This window comes from Athene cunicularia (assembly GCF_003259725.1).
Source record: "Athene cunicularia isolate RWA chromosome 2 unlocalized genomic scaffold, athCun1 chr2_part1, whole genome shotgun sequence".
Lineage (NCBI taxonomy): Eukaryota > Metazoa > Chordata > Aves > Strigiformes > Strigidae > Athene > Athene cunicularia.
In genome coordinates this window covers 42,026,891-42,049,580 of record NW_020799095.1, presented here as the reverse complement: position 1 = coordinate 42,049,580, position 22,690 = coordinate 42,026,891, and the positions used below count along the sequence as shown (strand labels likewise).

Genomic DNA, 22,690 nt, shown 5'->3' with positions numbered 1-22,690 from the left:
AAGCACCTACAACGGGGATAAAAGGTTAGTTTTTCTTTCATTCTTTAGTCAATGCCTCCTTTGGTCCAGTTAATAAAGGTATTAAGATATACTTGTAATTCTAACTGCACCCAACACAGGAGGTTGCTTTCTATTCCTGCTGGGCTCCTAAAATGAAGAGTTCCTATTTAACTCTCAAACACCCCCAGCTGATCAAAAATTGAAGATCTAACTTCATTTCCATATGCCATTAATAGTATTAATTTAGTTAATGGGAGTGGTGACATTCATAACTTTACAGTAGAATCCTCTGAGGTAGAAATCTGGGCTGTAAAATGTTGGGGGGGATTTTGGTATGCTAAACTACAAAGAGTGATATGCAAAGTTGCAGTTTTAAGTTATGAAGAGTAAGAGTCTAATAACCTCCAGGATGTATTTTTTGCTATCACATCAAATAATATTAATTTCTAAAATAGGAATGAAATGGAAATTAAGTTTCTAAGTGGAATTAATGAAGCTGCTTCTGATGTAAGCCTTCTCTAAATGACAGTTGCAATGCAAGCAGCCTGCATTTTGGTTTTATAGGAACAGGAGATCAGTGGCAAAGAGGTTGACATGACTGTTCGTAAGATTAGAGTGTTGCTGGTCTGATCTGAGTTCCTTCAACTCCCTTGTTTCCTTTCATTTTTTGAAAATGGTATAAATTTTTTTACACCTTCTACAAGCTATAGAGGGGCACAGACCTTGATTGCTTTATCCCAAAGGTTTGCTGCCTTATTCACTTGCCAGTTATAAACAATATTCTCCTAAGAGGCTGATACTATCAGTATTGGGAAGGATCTAAGGGCAGCAAATGCCCATCTGCTGCAAATATGGTTCTGGAAGAAACATACATTTCGGTATTCAGGATAGTCATGGGCACCACAAATTACTTGGGTTTGGGACAGATCAACGTTTATCTGTATTTTGCGGCTCTATCATGATGTTGCACAGAAGTTATTCTTGGATGTTCCATGTCCCAGCATTATTCCATCCTGTAATACACTCCTTAAGCTGAACTCTCCCCTGGTGCTCTACAGTCCTCCACTGGTCTCACCGAATGCACCATGGCAGACTGGCCTCAGCCCCCAGCAGAGCAAAGGTCTAATAGTGCTGACACTGGGTTATGCTGGAACATATAAATCTATATAAGAAATATTCAATTGACTTAAAAAAATCAACATTTAAAAAAATTAACTTAAACAGAGAATTAAAATCTCAAAATTTCTGAAAGGTTTTCTGAATTTTTTGCAGCCTCACCATTTTTATTTTTGTGTTGGGGAAATAAGATGTTGAAATAAAATGATTTTTTAAAAGAAAGAAATCTCTAATACCTATGTAAAATCTGAAATAATATTAGGACAAGTATATTTTAAATGAAGAAAGACTGATCAAGAATGAATTTAATATTTAATAACAAATATTTTAAAAGGACAACAAAACAGGCCACTAGACTATTTTAAATAAACAATACTTGTTGATGAATTGTTGCAATTGTAATTAAATAATGTTTCCTTCGGGTATTTAGTAAATTGGTAAAAAGTTTATATGGAGTATTTTTATTGCCCTGGGTTATCTTCATTTTAGTAACTAAAAATAGCAATACTGCTAACACCAATGAACTTTCTATGGAGAAAGCAAAGATGTCAGACTACTGTGACTCTAAGATGTCTTCATAAGAATATGCTCCATTAACACTCCCATAGCTCTTCCCCTTTGCCTCTGCATCAACCCAGCTATCTTAAAAAAAAAAAAAAAAAGTAAAAAATCAATGGAACTTTCAGTGCTGAACTGTTAACTTCCCTGGAGTATAGAGATTGACAGAACTGTTCACTTTCTAATCTTCTTTTTAACAGAAAAAGCTGATTTGCATTCCACTATAAATGTTTTTTCTGATAGCTTTGCTACTGCTATAAAATATCGTTCTGCAGGAAAACACACTTCCATGTCTCTGCAAAAATCATATCTGTAAGTCCCACAAACGAGGAACTCCCCGATATCTACATGTGCTTTCAGATTACAGAATGAAAAAGAGGACACCAGGAAACCACTTCCTGAAGGTAATATTGGTAAAGCATTGCCTTCATCAAATAACACTAGCCCGACTCTGAAGACACAGCAGTAAAACAGCAGGAGGTCAATGAGCAGCTTTGTCGATGCTCTGCACTCTTAAATCTAAATAGGTACGGCCATGACCCACTCAGACAAAGTGTATTCTCCATACAGCACTCTCCATATAGCTTCCAGCAATTCCGATTGCCTATGTTAGTCCCAGAGGTATTGTCTGTTCTTCCCATCTTTTTATCACTCACATTATCTGGTTTGTTGTGTTACACTACAAGGGAAGCTGTATTTTAAAAGGCTGAGGAGAAACCTCACCTGCAGAGGCACCAGAGGACAAACCCAAGTCCACAGTAGGGGTCCAAGCAGATAGCGACTTCTCTGGAGGGATAAAGCTCACACTGCAGCTTAATAGAACGACAAAAGGCACTAGTGGCTGCATGAGACATCTGAAAGACAACAGCAAAGTAATTAAAATGATCAACTATGTAATTCGGAAGGCTCATTCCCAAACTGTGCCAAGTACTAAATCAGATACAGGATAAAGAAAACAAATAAATATTGATTTTGTGCTCAGTGTAAACACACATGTAATTTATGTCTAAGAAAACATAACTTTCCTTCAAGAGGGCATTCAAATAACCATGAAAGGCGAGGGCAGACAGAATGAATGGTAAGTTTGAAATGATTTAGGGAGAAAGCTGTGAGTAGTTTAAATATGTGCTCCAAGCTGTATGCGAAGCTAATGACAACAAGCTAAACTTTCTGGAAGAACAAAGGAATGAATGGCTGCAGGATCTGAATGTAAGTTGAAATATTTTGTTGATCATATATTGTGATATATCATATATTGTGATATATTACTAAGCACATATTTCTTAATACAATCAAGAAAAAATGCCAATGCACTTTTTAAATTGAAGATGATTTTGCATGCAAAACTGTACTAAGGACATAATAATTCAGTGATAAACTTTCCCAGTAAACCTAGTAAAGGTTCTGTAAAATTTCTTCATGTTAATCCAGTTCCTAACTGAGAAACAGACTCTTAAAATCTTGGTCAGAAAGCTCTCAGAGATAAAACAAACAGAAAGCAGAAATGAAAAACCTGATTAAAAGGAAATTCTTCTGATTTTATTTTCTAGTGTTAGGATGTTTACCACACTCACCCATCCTGTCTTACAAGTTCTAACTACAGTGGGAACAGAATTACGTCTTTCAATGTTTGTCCTCTCCGTTAATAACCAGAATGATGCCTGTGTTAGAAATACAGTCTGGATAGGATTGAACTCATCTAACCTTTGATCTCTGCCACATACTGAGTCAGTTGCATTATAAACTCTTAGAGTCAGTGGAGGGGAACGCGCACTTGGAAGGTAAAACTTATTTGATCTTAATATAAACAGGGGAATAAAGCTCCAGAAGTGACTTTTTCTCCATTGCCAATGAGAGCCATAACTGAGGCTGGACATGTTCCAAGTGATGCAAAAGGACCAGCTCAAAACAGGTGTCCACATGGTGATCATCTGAAGCTTGCAGAGGTTAATTCTATTCTAACTGAATCAAGACCACTTTTTCACACAGGATTAAACTGTAGGGCCAGAACTGGTGTTATTCTGTGAATTTTTACACCATACTGGTACAAGCTAGTGAAAAAGTTGAAAGTAAATGTAAGTTGAATCTACTACTTCCAAACTGATTACAAAATGTTTATCAACTTTTTAGAATCCGCATAAGCTGTTTAGCCAATTTTTTAATTTAGCACCACTACATTATGAATATAAGCCTTGTGGCCTCTTATGATCCCTGTATAACTGATTAATCTTTAGTGATGATATAGTACATGATAACTGTTTACATAAACCTGTGGAGTCAGTGATCTGGAGGCTTTATGACCCAGTTATCAGAAGCTATCAAGAAGTGCATGAGAGGCTTACCTGGACTTCCCTTTAGTCACAGTAAGAAAAGGTTCTTTGACTTGCCCTGCCTTTAACTATCTTTGAAGCTCTCCAATTACTGACTTTGCATAGTTAGTAGCCATTTCTGCAAGTCTGCTAAGGTGTAGTTCAGACCTGATTTAATATGGATGACTGCATTTGAAACAATCATTTAAGGCTGCCTTTAGCAATGAAGATTTATGTGACATTCACCCCATGCAAAAGTAGATGTTTCAGGTAAATCAGATAAATTACACCCTCAGAGTCCCTGCTTCTCTCTGTTGATTATTGAGGAGCCCAATGACTAACCCACATCTTGTAGGCATTGTAGCTATTTAAAGTTAGATGAAATTAATCTTTCAGGTGTGTCTGATAGATGACCATCAGCCAGCTCAGCCATCAGTCAACCTTAGGCTGGTCACTTCACTGCTCTGTTTCCAGTTCTCCATCCGAAAACTGGGAAAAGGATACTTTCTTTGTTAATAAAGTATGCTGACAGCTTCTGAAAATAGATGAATAATGTCAAAGCGTATGAGGAATTCAATATAGGCTGTAAATGTGGTAGGTCAGCAGAAATAATCCTTGGATATGCAACAGATAGGAGTAAGGAAGTAACAGGTGTAGAATAAGAGAGTGATTTTACCTCTGCCTGCATGTTGGCGAAACCAACACTGGAATAATACATAAGTTAGCAGCCAGATAAAACAGCTTTGATAAGTTGTGTCTAGAGAGTTGGACAAAAAGACAGAATAGAGATTTAAAGAGCTCAGGATGCCTGAGCTTATAAAAAAAATCTATCAATGTATTTTTTTCTGTTTACTCTAGTATTGTACCAGGTGAATATACCAGAGACATCAGAAGTTCCCTTAATTGCATGAAGAGAATACTGAAAACCAATGGCCAGCAGTTGAGTTGCAATAAGGAGGAAACAATGGGCAATGGAACAAGTAGAAAAAGGATGACTGAGTCTCATTTCTTTCATTAAATAATAGATGCTTCAGTTGAAGAACGCTTCAGGCAGAAAAGTTACTAGGCTATCTGCAGAGGTATTGGAATGAAACTTCTGAGGAGGAAGAGAGGGGGTACCCTCTGCACACAGTACCATAGTGAGTATAGAAGAACTAATTTCATGTTAATGGAATCAAATAATGTCTACAAGGGAGGAAGCAATTCAATTTCTATTACCAGAAATCAAGAGGAGTTACAAATCAGGAGCAATGCACCACCTGCCAGCCAGGCGTGACAGCAGGAATGCCAGCTTTCACAAGAAGTCCCTACCTTTACCCCTGCTAGCATGCCAGTTGTGGAGACACTGAAGTCAAGGTAAGCAAGCGTTTCAGGGTTAGAAGGTTTGTAGATCTGTGCAGGCCGCTTCTTTGGCAAATCGTCTAGTGAAAATAGAGAAAGAAAATGTGTGTATCTTACTTCTGTGACAGGTAGACTTTGAGTGCTTGACAAATACAATGATAAAAGAAGAGATACAGAAGTCCCCTAGCCTTAGTACTCACCTGTATCTAGTACCGGAGGCCATGTTCTGACATCCACTGCTGCTGCTGCCTCTCGCGACCGTAACAATTTACATATTAATTGTGTAGTCATTAAGCAGGCAGAGCGGCTCACCTAGGAGTATAAGAAATAAATAATAACACAATGGGATAATGATTCATTCTCCCACTAAAATGAGCAAGACCATGATTTATTTTCTGCCAGAACAGGACACAGGTGTATTAGTCTTATGTTTTCCAATCAGGAGGTGGAAAGATGCACAAAAAATGCAGCTCACAAAGCAGACAAAAGTCATGTGAGTTTTACAAATTACGTGAAAATTGTACTTTTTGAGAAGAGTGTTGTAATGAAACTAAAGGCACCTTAATAGTGAGACATGACTTTTCCAACACATTATATCAGTTATCAACCCAGAATGACAGTACAGAAGACTGTGACTAAAACATTTCCTATGTGATAGTAATATATCTTGGTTAATAAACAATATTTTCACATAAACCAAAACCTAGCCTGACATTTACATGAATAATTTTACTATCAAGTCAATTTTATCTTAGCCATGTATTTCCAATTCCTGTGCTAGTGATCAACCACTAGGAACTATTCTGGTATCGGCAAAAGTTGCTCTAGACCAGAAACTCTACAAGTGGCACTATGAAATGAGATGGCGAGTTTAATGCAAATACTGTCTGTGCTGAATTTTGGATGACACATGCTGTAAGTATTCTCCTTTTAGATTTGCTATTTTAAAAAAATTCTAAGTAGCAGCTACAAGAATATTTCTTACTGACTATAAAAATTAATATATTTAAGGAAATATTCAAACATAAATATGAACACTGTTAATGACTGAAGATAGTACAGAGGAAAAACTGAAAAGGCAGCATCATTCTTCTTTTCCTCAAACTTTAAGAATCTGTGCAAATGTTGCTAAGAGTAGCTTTTTCTTTAAGGAATCTGAAACATTTCACTGCACACTGAATTTCCAATATTCAACCTAAGGAAATCAGTAACCATATGTACGCTAAATTTTACCACTGTGCAGAAGAGATCAGCTTCTGTTGACAGTAATCTCACAATGGTCAGCTTTATAGGTCAACTTTATAGAGCACAGGAGGAAATTAGGAGCATAAAAGCACTAACCCAACTTCCTCTAACCCCACGATTTCCCTGTACAGACAATCTAAATATTTCAAGCTAAAACTGAAGACAAATAAAGCCACTGCAGCATCCCTCAATCTGATCATGTCACTGTTATGGCAAATCAAGGTAATTCTTACATAAATAATCTTAACCTACGAAAATCTTAATTTGGGACATAGTGAAGCCATAAAACAAAAGGCATTTCAAGAGTTGGTGGTTACTAGCCCTCTCAGGAACTATATTATCTGAAGATCAGAAGGTTTATTAAAATACAGAAGGTCCATGTCTGGAGAATAGAAATTTGGAGATAAATATGTAGGGATGGTGGCAAGGAGAAGGACATCTTAGCTACAGGTTAGCAGCTGCTTGAGATGGGGCTCAACAACATTCAGTTATATTTTACTGCTATCATCAGTTCATCGCCAAAACACAATTACACAGGCCAAATTTTGCTCAGAAGTCATTCTTACTGACTTCAAAAGGTGCTGTGTAGACATAGAGCATGTCAGAGCTGGCTTTGACCCGATCACATCAGGAAGTCTGTATGATTGAACTGGCAATGAAGGAACAGCCTCAATATTTTAATTTCTACAAGGTCAGCCCTCTCCAAAATGAAAGGAAATCTTGTGTAAACTGAGCTGAGAGGCTTTTAAGTCAAACTGGCATTAATATGGCTAATAAATTTCTACATTTTATTTAAAGTTATTCAGTTGAAGGGACAATGATTACAAGTCATCTTAGATCTGTCCTTGTTTTCCATCATGAAACCAAATAGATCTAGTTTGGCTTTAAACATCAAAGGAAAAGCAAAATAAAACATTTTACACCACTTCTACAATATGAACAACTGACGTTTAAAAACTGTGAGTGCCTAAATATTAAATAATGAGAACCTTAAAGATAATAGGACATTTTCTCATACCTCTACTGATGCTTTGTGGCATCCAATGCCATAAGGAAAGACACAAATTAATAATTATCTCTAGTCCTTATTACTTGAAAATATCAACATCAATTAGAAATGTTAAAATCACATTTGTTTCAACCTGTTTCAACTTGTTTTGTCAGAGACTTAAAATTCCACTCAATTGATTAGAAACTACCAGATGTAAAAGGCTATCTCTTTGCAACCATTTTATTTCCCTCAGTAACAAGCACAATGCAGTTATTTATGTGCTACAAAGACTAAACATAAAGCCAAAATACCAAAACAAAGCACTGAATGAAAAAGTCTGAGTAACTCTTCTCTGGACGAAACAAAATACCAACCAATATCTTCACAACAGAACTTTGAAATTGCTTCAGCTTGCAAAACAATTAGATGTACAGAGCTGAGCACAAATCACCATCAGGTCAAGCTAAGCTTTCCATGGGGATTTTTCTCAATAGTCAGTGTAGTGTTGCCAGGTGAGGAATCCTACCATTCTTGGCATATAGCTAAATACAAGAAAGCACTACAAATGTACTTCTTGAAAGGAGGAGCATAACTGGCAAAAAGTGACAGTGGAAGTCAGAAGGTTGTGTGCTGTCAAACAGCATTGTCTCTGCAACACACTGATGTCCTGAATCTTTGGAAGAAAAACAACTCTTCAGCCTACACCACCATTCACTTAAGTTACCATTCCTCAAGACTACGCAAACCCATCTAATCTATTTGTGCACTTTCAGGTGTCTGCTCACCTCCACAATCATCTTCACTGTAGGTAATGTGGTAGCTATGTTCTGGGGATGTGGAGGTCGAACTGTTATTGGCACACAGCCTGCATACAGGCATCCATAAAATGCAGCAATCAAGTCTATTCCTGCATGAAGAACAAAACAAAAATCCTCCCCTGAAAATCAAATCATTTAATCACAGACATCTCTGTCAGCATAAATATTACTTGGAACTCAACTCAGAAGGTTAAATGAGCAACTAAGCCCTTTAACAGACTTCTTTTTCAGCCCCTTGTCAGTATTTGTTCAGCTTCACTGATTTCTTTCAATAGTACTGTTCTTCTGAGCATGAAAAACCAAAGGCGACACACAAAGCTGCAGCCAGATATCATCATTCAGGTGAACTCCACTTTTACAATCAGGAAATAATCTGTTAAAAAGACTGATTTCTACAGATTAATTATCTTCCTAAATTTACATTTGTAGACAAATGAGTCTACAAGATCTGGGATGCCCCAGAAAGGGGATGAAGTAGGATGATGTCTATTCCTATCAGCTATCAGAATTCCTATCAGAAAGAACATCTGGAGGTTTCATTAAATGTTGTCTTTATCATGTTATTTTTAACCTCAGATATGCAGCTTTGACTTATCTACCTGGTATTTTGCAGCAAAAAAAGGGACATGATTTTGAAATCCTACTTCTAACATAAAATTAGATGTTGTTCTATATAACTATTGACTGCAGGTGACAGATTGTGGACAGCAAACTTCAGGCTATCTAAAGAGGCTGAACAGACAACAGTAAAAGACCCCTTGAATACTGTTGTTTGATAGCTCCCTAGTGCTGTACACAGGCTGTGATAAGACTACAATGGGGGCTGTTTTATTCTTTCAGTGGAAGAAGATCTGCAGTACCGGTAGGTTTTTGTTCCTTCAATAAAATGCTTTATTCATGGCAATGAAATACAGAAAATACAAACTTAAGTTTAAAATGACAGTCTTTTGTGGAAAAAGATTTTTCATATTAACTGTTGAGAAATTACTCCTATAAACTATAAAGATTTAGCCAGCATATTGCAGCCCTTATAAACCAAATATCACAATACAGACCTTAAATCAGACTGTTTATTTCACCAACTCACATGAAATACTAAAGATAAAAGAGCAGCACTAGATCAGAAATAATTTCAAGCAAATGTCAAACATGGTACTGCTTTACATAAACTTAAAACCCTTTATGTCAAAGGATGAAAATCCAAACCACAGTGAGCTGTCTAGGTTAAAGATCTATAGAGAAAACAGTGATTATAATTTAGTATTCTTAATCATCTCCTATTTATTCATCATATTTCTACTCTAAGAAAACATGGATTACTTCCTAGGTATTGCTGCTTTACCCTCATGAAACGCAGCACTTTCAAGAGGGAATTCAACAGGCAAATCTAAGAACACTCAGTAGATGGAACATTTTAGCAGAACAGTGTGCTTATAAAATAGTATATTTCCAGCAAATTAAAAGAAAAGAAGTAATTAAATTTGACTGCTTATAAGAGACCGGCTTTAAAAACATGGGTTAATCTTAATCTGAACCCAAAGAAATAATACCTATGCACATACACAAAGAGAAATTATTTTACATATGTTTGATTAAGTTCAAAGAAATGTACATATGGCAAATATTTTGTGTTTTGCCAATTAACATGGTTTAGTTTGGTAACACCACCAATGTAGCACCATTCTAAAGGATCTTTTGGGACCCCCAAGCTACCAAACATGGCAGTTCTTTACCTGGTGGGTAAACCAAAGCCACATGGTCTCCATCTTGTAAATGTCCCCTTTCCATCAACATGACAGCTATCTTCTCAGCTCGTTTATGTAGCTGGACACATGTTAGTGAGTTGGCTATTGTTCCCTACACAGGAAGAAAGGTAAATGTCACAGAAGATAATGCAATGTGCTGAAACTATTTGCCTCTGCACCTTAGAAGTTACTGGATGAGGTACAGCCACAATATGTCATGCAATCAACTTAAACACAGAAGCCTTCAGCTTTATGCAAAATTGTAGTCGGAAGGAAAAAAAGATGTTTGTAAAGCACAAGAATGTTCTCTATTCCTTTCTCTGTACCTTCTGCCCTCAACAGTGGTTTTACTCTACTTAAGGGAGTACAGTAGTATGCTAATATCCTGCCCATATAACCTGTACTTCCATCGCTACACATGTAACATTCCTGCTACAGCCAGGGAAGTAAGTGCCTTTATGGTCTCTGCAGCAATCTGAAGAATCTGTGGAGAGCAATCCTGAAAATTGCACTTCGTTGTCTGCATGCTGGAGTGAAGCCAAATGGCACAGCAGAAATACTTTAAGAGACAAAAGATAGGAGAAAACAATACTTTGTGATGAGTGGAAAGAATTAGTCTGGAACAAAAGCTAAGCACATGCACATAAATGAAGTAGAGAAGAAAGGCATTTGTTGAATTTGAGTAACCCTGGTCAGCATGAAAAAAAAAAAAAAGAAAAGAAAAAAGAACTAGTGACAATATGCTGCAGAGTTTGGCTTTTTGAAGCACTTCAAATAGCACTAACCCAAAATTACCAGATAGAGTGTTCTAAATTGGATGGGTGTTATGATTCTTGCATTTCCTAAATATGTATGTGTGTATATATGCACATACACAAATACACATTTAGAGAAATATATACATCTGTGTCACAAAATTCACTACCACAGCTGACACCTCAGAAGAGGAGTTTAGAAATGAACATGCAGGACAGACTGACTGCACCTAGGGCTGGTCTGGCCAGGTCTGGGCTGAGATAAAGGGATGGGGCAGTACAGGAAGGGCTGCACTTCTGCTTGTGCACCTGTTCTGTGGAAAGAGGATTTCAGTCTCCAGTACTACTGTGATATACCCAGCACCTATCACAAGCACTAAGTTCACTTAAAAATAGGGAGTCTGAAAAAAACTGGGGGTAAAAAAGGGAAGAATATATACATATACACACACACTTCAAAAGAAGAATGTATCAAAAATGCAATGCAATAAAGATAATGTATCACTATCCTTATTAAGAGAGAAAACAAGGTCTACTGTTTTAAAGAAATATACTTTACACTCTATTTTAACATGGCAAGGAACAGTAAGCTTTTGTACTGATTGCTGGTTTCTGTTCACCACCACCATCCCACATACCGCTGCATTATTTATTGACCACAGGCTTCAGAGAGGAGAGAGTGGTTTTACAAAGGTCTAGCACTGGAAGTAGTGGCATGTTACCAGGCACCACTTGGCATTTATAAACTTTATTATAAACTGTCAACAAAGAGGACAACCTAACTGAGAATAGAAAGGACAAAGTCAGGACTTAGCATTCCTCTTCATCATCTTCAGCAACCACGCTTAGTGAAATCCACTTCAGGCAATTTTAATCAGTCTTTTGAAAAATGCAGAGGTCATTTCACCAAGAAAGCTTCTTCTAAAGGCATATGCAACTATACAGATATTGGACTAGAGATAGCTTCCATCTGTCCAGCTCTAAATATGGCCAAAGTGACCTGAGATCTGAGTGTCCTTGTCACTGTAGACCTGACAGTAGGAATGTGCTTAAACTCTGTTCCTTCTTTCAAGAAATTGCCTGTTTATATGGTCATAGGAAGAGGGATCTTTTTTATATCCTCACATACATCAGAAACACAGGCCCCACTGACATGGAAAGGGAATCGCTGCAAATCATGTAAATTTGTGCAAAACTTGTTTACATTTAAGACTTCTGGAACTTGCTGCATGTGAACCAGCAGGAAGACAGTGTTTATACAAAGAGCAGGAAAGGAGAATCCTGTTGCTGGACCAGAATCATTGGCAAGCACCAGGAAACTATTCCCTTTGGGTCTTTTATGAGGTGTCCTGCAATGTTAAGGTGTTGCAATCCTTCGTGACACACTAAAAACAATGCACTGCACTAATTTTGAAATATTCCAAATTCTCAAAAAGCTTAGGTTACAGGAAAACACTAATCTCAGTGGATTTCTATTAGTCATCCACTGCAAGATGCCTGTATGTTTTAGAACAAACTGTACAGACAATGTGGAAGGAAGACAAAAAGGGAAAAGTCACAAACCAGAACTGAAGTTCAAGATGGGTAATAAAACTTGCCTAGCCTAAACCCCACCAAACCTGTCACTCCTTTCCATAAAACATTAAATTTCTCCATAGAGCATTACATCTCTCAAACAAATTTCATGTGATAAGATAGTCCACACTGAGAGTAGTGGAGAAACTGAATTTCAAAATTCAACTATTTTTCACTTTTGTAGAACAATAAATTATTTTGCTAATCCTTTTTTGCACATCATGTCCTTCCCTCCCACTGTTTGAACCCTTCTGCCAACATGAGAAGTCTGGCTTTATTTAAAGGTCAAAAGCAGGAGCCTGTGTGGAGGAGATGGGATAGTACATGTCACTGTCTCATTCTCACAGCATCTTTGCCCCTAACTTGCAGGACAGAACAATATTTTAATGGTGTAATATTGAATCTATAAAAAGCACTGCCTCTCTAGTTTTCTATTTTGCCACAGACAGCTACATTACTACTTCACTATTTTCTGTCAGGTTGCACATGTCTAAATCATTTTAGCTATTCATCTGCTTTTAAAAAAGGACATTTAATGACCCATTAGTAGCCTCAAACCAAACTTTGGTACCAGCACTGTAATATGGACTGGGGAAGCATATCCTGTAAATACAGTATGTGGTCATTTCACAGGGGTTCACAAATTACTGGAGGTTTAAGAACCCGTCCAAGTAGTGCAGGGATCATATGGGCTGAGACAACACCAGCTACTCCAGGTGGCCCAGGGGAACAGCATTATTCCAGGCCCCTCCCTCCTCTCCTGGAGACCCTCACACACTACATATGCTTCCCAGTTTTGACAGATGTGTCTAGATGTAGTGTGGTGGGATGGTTTGAAATCAGTTTTATTTCTCTACAGTGGTCTTGTCAATTACTGGTTTGTCATCTACAATCATCTAGGAAGTCTGTAATCACCAACCCTTAGTAAAGCCAAGTTCTGTACCATGTGACATGTATTAATTCATTTTTGCCAAGCAATGAAATGCTGTGCCAGGCTGGCACCTCATGTAGTCTATGCAGAGAGAATTATTAGTGATCCTCTGCAGACCTGGTTGGATTCTGGACATACCTCTTCTTCTCTTCACCTGCTTTGCCCATTGTCACATCTCCCCCAGATGGTCCAGCCTCAAAACCAACAATCATTGTTTTATTTAGGGAAAATGATTTGATTATGCCAAGCCTATGCTTTTCAAACTGGAAATGAGGATGATGAGCAGTATTAAATACTACTCTTTGGTATAGGAATGATCAGTATTGAAATAGATTTGCAGTGCTAGCTCACCCACCACATACATGTATGTTCTGGAAAAATAAATGAGAAATGTGTAAGGCGCATTGCCTGATACAAAAGCCATCTGTATTTTGACAATTGATAATGATTATTCTCTTTTCCTTTCTGCTTCAGTGAACATTAAATATAACAACTGAGTATTACTGGGAAAAGAAACAGAAAGGTCACGTTCAGCCACAGCGCAAGCAGGTGCAGCTGAAATACTCGTATGCCATTTTCCATAGTGTAGTCTGTCAGAGTAACAGTCTGAGCTTCTTACCCTGCAGTTGAGTAGAGTGTAAAGCACATGGTCAGGAGTGGTCTGAGCTCTCCACTGCAACACTTCTGAGAGGAAGAGGAACTAAAATAAAGCAGAATGACAGTCATGACACTAAATAACATTTTGGCTTTAGAAAACAAATAACTATTTTTTCTAGTTTAGCTATGTCTTTATATGCTACATTTTGCCTGAAAACCCAGAAGCACTAAACATGAATTAATTCTCTTGTCATCACACGAGTTTATAGCAAGGTGCTTTTGCATGGTAGCAGTGTCCTCTGGAAGTGAAGCCACTGCTGTAATGATGATATATTACTACATATACTTTCAAAGCAATAAAACAGTTCTTACTGATCTCTCTGAAATTAAGCACAATTTTAATTCTTTAGCTTGCTCTCTTTTTCTTACTATAAGGATATAAATATTTATACACCTTAGAATTTACTAATTTAATTACCCAGATAAGCTCCCATAAGAGCTGAATTTCAAGTTAATATTACAGGATTAAAATAACAACAAATACAGTCAGGACCGTACATGCAAACAAAATTCCATGGACTCCACATGACTAGGAAAAAAAATTATAATAGAGGGTGATTTCTTATAGAAGCCCCATTAACATTTTTCACCATGTTTGTTCTGTTGTCCCATGTAAACTTGTAAACAAAATCCATACAAATGAAATGCAGTAATCCTCCCTCACGTTTGTTTTATATTTATCTGTAAAGGGTGTTCTGAAATATTTCAGTGTGAATTAAAAAAGCCATCAACAAATTCTGCCATAATAATAATAATAATACAATTTATGTACTGCTAAGTGTCCTGAAGCTAATTAGCTAAATATAAGCTGTAACAGAAAAACGTAGCTTACCTTTCTGGCTTGGTCATTATCTTCTATTTGCCCCAAATCTCTACCACTGGCCTGTGCAATTCTTTTTCCAGAGACCAAGTTCCCCACCATCACAGAGGCAGGGCCAATTTCTAGAATAAAGCAGAAATGTGCTAAGTGCAATAAAAATCCTTTGCTTGTGGAATGAAAATTATTTTTATTTCTTTTGCATTACATGTTATTTTCCTCATTGCTATCCACAACACAAAACCTTGAGTACACTTCTGTTGCCACAAACTTTGGTTGATGGGCCAGAAGCAGCTGGAAGATATGTAGGCCTGGATTCATCCTCTCTAAACTTATCTGAGGAGCCCATTTAGCACAGGGTCTCTATAGCCAGAGACACATCTTGGCTGCCTTGATATGAGGAATCTTTGGAAAATCCAGCTCTTAATTTAGGCATCTCCATTCGAGTGCTTAAAACCAGATGAGACATTTCCAGGCTTCAGGGACAATGTTCATATTTCTCTCTTCTGTTCCCTGGCCTAAATTTCATCTGTATTAGCAATTCTGTAATGCTACAGACATGAAGTGACACGCATTAGGAAGGCAGATGGTGCCCATGATAGAATACATGCAAGCCCTTTATCACAAGATAGAGACTAAAGAAAAATAACCTAACTAGGAGAAAGGAAGATGTCACAGCTGACACTTCTCCATAAGGATTTCACTGATGTGTTGTTGCTGCCATTAGGGACAAATACCTGTCTCACAGATAACATTTATGCTCATGTTAACATTTGTTTTCTGCTTCTCCACCATGCATTACTGATCAACTGCAATTAATAACAGACTTTACTTCTAGTTTATGATGCCCAAGCTTTGTCTCAGTGATGGTATGTGGTACAAGTGTCAAAATACAAAATGTGTAACCAGATAATGGGCAATAAACAACATCTACAGACTACTCTGCTTTAAAAAGATGAAAGCAATATTCTCTGTGTATGTCACAACTATGCAAAAAGGGACAATGTGATGCTACCAGTTTGGTTTCTGCATTCCTGCCATTGCTTTTACCATAGTGATATAAAATATGTACATAATGTATCTTTAAGTATCTCTACTGCACTAACCCTAATTCAGTGATTACTTTGCAAAGCAGCAACAAGGAAATACCAAAGTGAGCACTGCAGATAAAGGCTTCATTGCTTTTGTTAATTTAGTACAAGTCACTGTTAACCTCTGACATTTCCCAGTATTCACAAACTGAGATTATGGTTTTGATTTCTGAAACATTTGTCTGAAGGTTTTAAACAAATAAGATGATGGTTTTGGCAAACTTGCACTGAATCCATGATGGATAGTCCCCATATTCAAGATCTAGAGGGCAAAACCACTTCTTATTCCAAGTTGGTTTTCAAAGTGGAAACTAACCAACACTTAAATCAGTAGCCAACTGATGTAGCTGAACTCAGGTCTTAAGCCTGAGGCTACAGATCCAGAAATCCTTGCAGTTAATCTGAGTACTAAAATTGGCAGTTGGATTCAAAGTTAGAAATTTGCTAAAATTTGCTTTGTCATTGGGCATGAGTAACAGTAACTACAGCAGACTACAAGGGCTTTCTCAGACTCCTGAGTCAGTGCCTTGTTGTACCATTGCATTCAATATTCTTCATGAAGGTGGCAGAACTTCTGAAGAACCACCTTGAAACTAGTTAGTGTGTTCCCTCAAATATACCTGCCCTAAGAATGAATAATCCATAGCCTCTGTATTCAGGTAAAAACCTTTATCCTTATTCTTGGGTTTAATTTATTCATGACCAGTTTTTATGCATTTACTCTTCTTCCAGCACTGTTATTTGTGTCAACAGTCCTCTTCCTCTCTATTTCTACTTTACAAACTCAGCCTTCAAATAAGCCAGAACTTTCTGTTTTGGTCTCAGTTCATCCTCTTTAAACATAACTGACCAGGAATTTACAAAGAAATTCAGGTGTAGTCTCAGCCATGCCTTGTAGAGTGATAAAAATGTCCTCATCTGTACTGAACTTGGGTTTCTGGAGCATTTTCCCTTGCACTGTTTGTGAACGTACTTCTAGCTTCTGCCAAAGCCAATGATGTTCTTAACACACATGGAATATTTAACAGGAACAGCTGATCTAGCTGATTCTTGTTTGCATCAACAGTTGCTTGACTTTGCTCCATACAGTACCATGAACACACAGCATTAAGTTGTGGTCCTTTTGCCTTCACTCATCTTACCTGGTTGTTTCTGCCTTGGTTTAGGCAGATTTGTTACACATGTGTGGGGACACATCAGCACATTACAAGGATGCAGTGATCCTTCCAAGAAGAGCTGTTTGGTTTCTGAAAGGTGTATTCCTCCCAGTGGTGTCTTGGGAAGTGTGTTTGCTGGTACGAGTGCTAAGCAGTAGACTCCCACTTGATGAATACTGTCTATAGCCTAAAAAAAGCAGGAAGTCGATTTTAATCACAGGCTAATTTTTCATCATTCTAATAAGCACATGTTGCTCTGAATTACTGCATAAACCACCCTAATAAATAACTAGCAATGGAAAGACACTTCAGCAATGTCAGTGATAAGGAGGGGTTTTTTTAGTGGGAACAGGTGAATGGAAATGTAACACTCACATTATTATACTCAATCCAGAAGATAAAAAAGCAAACAAAAACCTGGTGATAAATACACAGAAATCTATTACGAAATGATACCTAGGCATCACCCTTAGGCACACGTATCCTGTTGCTAAAATGGGCTGACCACCCACGTAAAACTGATTTTAACCTACACGCTTCTCAGAATTAAAATTCAAAGGATTCCTATCAACTTAACATCCAGTCCATCTTGTAGAGTAAAAAAAATTTTCAAAGGTTGCACATACATCTCCATATACCTACTCATATATGCAGCTTATGAATTTTTAAATTTTCTCTAAGATAGCAACTGTTTCACTCCCTGATTATGGTGTAAAAGATTGTCACATAAGAATAGGAAAAGACAACAATACAGGGGAGAACTACAAAACTATCTACTTGAAAAAAAATTGGTTGAATGAAAACATGAAAAATAAGCATCTTTGAATCTTATAGTAACCGTGTTCATTATCTGATGAGTAAACTGCATCACTTTCAAGAAATCTGTAATGTAGAGTATCTGTGTAATTTATTTAAGTAAACATGAATATCCATGCCCTTAGATTTTAATTCCATACACATTTTAACTTGTTGTTTTCCTTACAGTGGTAATAAACATTGCAGTGAGTTAGAAAAACAGCTTCAGACATCCACACAGACTGAGAAACAAATTACAGACAGCATCTCTAATGCACAGTTAAATGGTCAAAAATACAATTTACTTAACTTGCATTTTAATGTTTAACTGTGTGAAAAGTGAATGCATACATCTGTTGCTTTGAAGATACAATCTATATCCTGAGAATCAAATAATCATTTATAGTTAGGTACTTAAGTGTAGACCAATAAATTACTGATTACTTCTACAGACACTCTAACTAATGCTTTGCTTTTGGCTTCTGCTTGCTTTGTTTTTTATTGATTTGATTGCAAAATTTCCTAAGAAAGAATAATAAAGCTATTATTCATTTTACAAAGACTGCAGTTTAGTCCTGGTAGATCTCACAGTAGCACCAGAAGACCTCGCTGCTGGTTCTACAGACATCTTACCTGAAAGATCAGCAATAGGGAGATATATATGACAGTCAAAACACGGTATCTCATGTTTTTGGCAAGAAACCATCATAACCTCCTAACCATCATGTTATATGTATTTCTGAAAGCAGTGATAAATCACGGAATCCTCACCTGACATTAGCTTGAAGGAAAACTGTTACAGGGCAAGTAACCACTCTTATTCAAATGTAAACCAGTGTTGCTCATAGAGCTGGTGAATGGAAAGCAATATCCAGCTGGGGTGGCATGAGGTGTGTTATATAACAATTCCCCAGTGACTTCCAGACTGTCTCCCTTGATAGCTACCTCTGCAGCATAATGACTGATAAAATGCCATAGGTCATTCAAAATTGTCACCTTTCACACTTTTGAGTTTGGCACATTTCTGAAGGAGGGAATTTTTTCTTGTTTCACTCCCCTTGTTTCACAAGGGTGAGCACTGATGAACTGAGCCTTCAAATTCTGAGAGAAGAGTACCAGTCAATTTTAACACTGCTGGCATTTATGCCTCCTGATGAGGTAGCCTGGTTTTTGAAATGACACTGTCTAGCCAGAAGTAAACAGAATATCCGAAATCTTTATTCTTCTGTTTCATTGAGAAAACAGTTTAGAGATACCAGTGTTTGCAGAGAGTCCAGATTGCTATGTTGTTCAAGCTAAGAAAACATCCCATTCTGAAAAAATTCTCTGGGCAGACTAAAATCCAGTCTGCCAAGTAGAGGAACAACAACATCGCCTGAAGGGTCAGATCACTTCGCAGCAGCCTGGGAGATGAATGAGTATCTAGGATCCATGTGACTGAAATGCTGAGAGATCTGGGATCTTCACTCACAGTGTCACTAAAATACCCTCCTCCTCCACTACTCTAAAGAAACTCTGTACAGTGACTGACCACTCCCTCCCAACCATGCCTGTGCTGAAACCCACAGATGCAGTCCAACACAGTCCCATACATCCAGCAGCTCTACCATCCTTCAGCCCTCTGCTGAGGAGCAGGAAGGGTCGTAGAGAGTCAGAATATGTGCAAACTACTGGAAAGACGCTCTGCAAACCAAAGCAGCTCAACTCTAGGGAAGACAGGTATGTTTTCCTTACTGCTGAGCACTGCTTACATAAGAGTCAAGGCCTTTTCTGCTTCTCACTCCACCCCACCAGCGAGGAGGCTGGGGATGCACAGGGAGTTGGGAGGGGACACAGCTGGGACATTTGGAGTGATGGTGTTTGTCTTCTCAGGTCACCGTTACATGTGATGGAGCCCTGCTTTCGTGGAGATGCTGGAACACCTGCCTGCTGATGGAAGTAGTGAATGAATTCCTTGTTTTGCTTTGCTTGTGTGCACAGCTTTTGCTTCACTTAATAAACTGACTTTATCTCAACACAGGAGTTTTCTCACTTCTACTCTTCCGATTCTCTCCTCCATCCCCCTTGGCAGGGGAGTAAGCAAGCAGCTGTGTGAGGCTGAGCTGCCTGCTGAGGTTAAACCATGACACAAGGTAGCAACAGATAAATTCAATTTGAATACATCTCCATTTGACTACATCATCCATAAACCTATTGCTTTTGCGTAAGCATTGGCTTAACCATGGAGATGGAGGATGACTGTTATCTAAAGTATCTAATTTTTTGTGTGTGAACATTAGAATTGCAAAAACTTTGAGTATGGTAATGATATTGCTTTAACTTGGACTGCTATATGTGAAGGAGAAAATCAGATTTCTTTTTGCATTCAGTACCAGACAAACTGTCAAACACCACCACCAAGGTGGGTTTCATCAGAGTGGTATGTGCCTTACATGATCCACCAGACAGCTGGAATGGGATTCCTTGCAATAGGTATTCTCCATGCAGATAGGTGTCCTCTATGCACTGTACATACCTAGATCTGAGCTAATCTATCGCTACCTTTTACTTCAGCGGAAAAAAAAATGGCATTTTTAGGCTGTGTTTCTTTCAGTTTATTTTAGCTATCAATATGGTGTACTAGAAACACATAATTCTCTCTCACTGATTAAAAAAAAGTATCTGGCAATCTAGCTTGGATACATAGGTCTACTGTTGTCACTCAAAAGAATTTAATTTTGTGCTCATTAGATGCAAGTGCAACTGAAGGTGGACTTAGAGTTACTCTAAGATAAATGTCAGTTACTTTGGGGGCCTGAAAGATCAATAAAAAGAATATAAAGATGGACAAAATAGCTTCCAAACATACATAAAGACCATTACCTGGAGAACTCTACTCATCCATTGAAAACTGTCTTCCTCTGTGGAATCTGGCCTTTGCTCTGCAACAATAACTATCCTTTCATCATGCAGCACGCTCACTGAAAACACTGCTATTCTATAGAAGAGAAGCAGAGAAGAGTATTTAGCACCAGGATAGATCAAAAAACATGTCTTCTAAGTTAATTCTCCATAACTATGATTTTGTTATTTATTACTCAGACAGCTGGTGCATCAATTATCATTTTACTTATGGGGAAAAAACAACAAGAACAATTTTGGATAACTTCTGGAGGACAAATACAGGGCTTTGTTATAGAATCATGTAAATGTAAGCATAATGTCACAGCAGGGTTGGAAAAGTGAACCTTCTTGGCATAAGAAAAGCACTAAATTTGGGTCACACCAAGGCTGATGTTAAGCTGTTACATAACAGCCAGCATAAGCACCTTCTTTGGCCCCATCTTAGAAGAAAGTAATTACAACATCATTCTGTGAGACATCTGCCATGGGATCAAGTGTGAGCACATGTCTGAAAGCATTAGACTCTTCAGAAGTTTTACATGTCTCCTGCTCAGTTTCACCACATTAAGAAGGTCACAGAAGGAACCGCTGTCATGTTCAAGTGTTAGGCATATGGGAAATGTTCAACTCAGACAGAAGGGATCCTGTTGAGTCAACACTTTCAGAATTAACCAGGGGTTCAAACTAAAAATTTTAATAATCACAATTTTGGACCTTGGTATCTAAAGTCTACCTCAAGACTGTTTTAGGCTTCCCTCTACTGTCTCCCGGTTCTAGCAATATGAACAGCAATGGAGGAAAACCATAGTGCAGATTAGGCACTGCCTTCTGAAAGCATTCTGGATGACTTACACCTGGCCTAAGCAAAATAAAAGATTTCTACATAATATAAGAAAAGAAAGGACCAAACCTTCCCCTGTAGACAAATTTCATTGGTTCCACAGCCAGTGCTGTTGCTACAATGTCATCAGCATTATGTCTCCTTCCACTGACAACCATCAAACCATCCATTTTGCCAATAACAAAGACAAGTCCACCTGGTCCTATAAAACCTAGTAGTCCAGTCCTTATAAAAGGATATTCAGTGATAGGGCCACCAGAACTGGTCATAGGAAACACCTGCAAGACAGAGAAACACAGGTCTTCAATTCTATACACAGAGATCAAGCTGCAAAATATTTCAGGCATGCTCTCTGAGATGGCTCTTTGAAGTAAATAGATCACTGGTGATGCTCTTTACTCTTCACTGACCATAAGGGGAGTGTCAGGAAGCTCCTAGATTAGTGTGCGTAATTTTCAGTATCTGAGTTCCAGCAAGTTCAGTCCCACTCTGTTTACTATACACATTTTCCCTAACCATGGTTCTGCGAATTATTTATGACATTAAAAAATATAAAAATCAACATAAACAGTATTGAATTAATAAAAAAGCTGTGCAGAGTGCAGCTAACCTGAGGTGCTATGTATAGGCTACTGAGAGATTAAATCATAAACATTACTGTAGAAGTTCTTTTCAGTACCTCATGCTCATTTCCAGCATAGTACAGAGAAATAAGCAGGCTAGAAGTGAAGCTATTTTAAGGTACTGTACACTAATGACTATTGCAGCTGACCACATTTTTATCTAAGGTCAATTAAGTCCTCACAGTATCAGTGATAATGCCTCTGTAGCATGTGTAGAAGTGAAAATACAGCCCCACACAGAGCCTCTCTAAATGTCTCAGCACTAGATGCATACGTGACTTCCACAGGATAAGATTTCTATCACTTTTTCTATCCTAACTAGCACTGTGTTATCATTCTGGTGCATGAGCTACTTTGAACTGCATTCTGACACAACCACACTTCCCTGTTGCTGCTTAAAAGTCTAAAGGCAAATTATTTAAGCCAATGTCAAGTGGAAGAC

The 22,690-nt window shown here is 37.8% G+C and overlaps 1 protein-coding gene across 4 annotated transcripts in view; it reads right to left on the bottom strand.

Moving 5' to 3' along the window:
* DIP2C (disco interacting protein 2 homolog C) overlaps positions 1-22,690 on the bottom strand; it is a 243,652-nt gene that overhangs the window by 47,711 nt on the left and 173,251 nt on the right. For all 4 annotated transcript variants that reach the window (XM_026842343.1, XM_026842344.1, XM_026842345.1 and 1 more), the window contains 10 exons: positions 21,695-21,903; positions 20,764-20,878; positions 17,092-17,293; positions 14,874-14,983; positions 14,004-14,084; positions 10,112-10,235; positions 8,346-8,467; positions 5,525-5,636; positions 5,295-5,404; positions 2,398-2,528 (listed from right to left, as the gene is read on the bottom strand). In XM_026842343.1, coding sequence (XP_026698144.1) covers positions 2,398-2,528; positions 5,295-5,404; positions 5,525-5,636; positions 8,346-8,467; positions 10,112-10,235; positions 14,004-14,084; positions 14,874-14,983; positions 17,092-17,293; positions 20,764-20,878; positions 21,695-21,903 — 1,316 coding nt within the window. The remainder of the gene's footprint in view (positions 1-2,397; positions 2,529-5,294; positions 5,405-5,524; positions 5,637-8,345; positions 8,468-10,111; positions 10,236-14,003; positions 14,085-14,873; positions 14,984-17,091; positions 17,294-20,763; positions 20,879-21,694; positions 21,904-22,690) is intronic.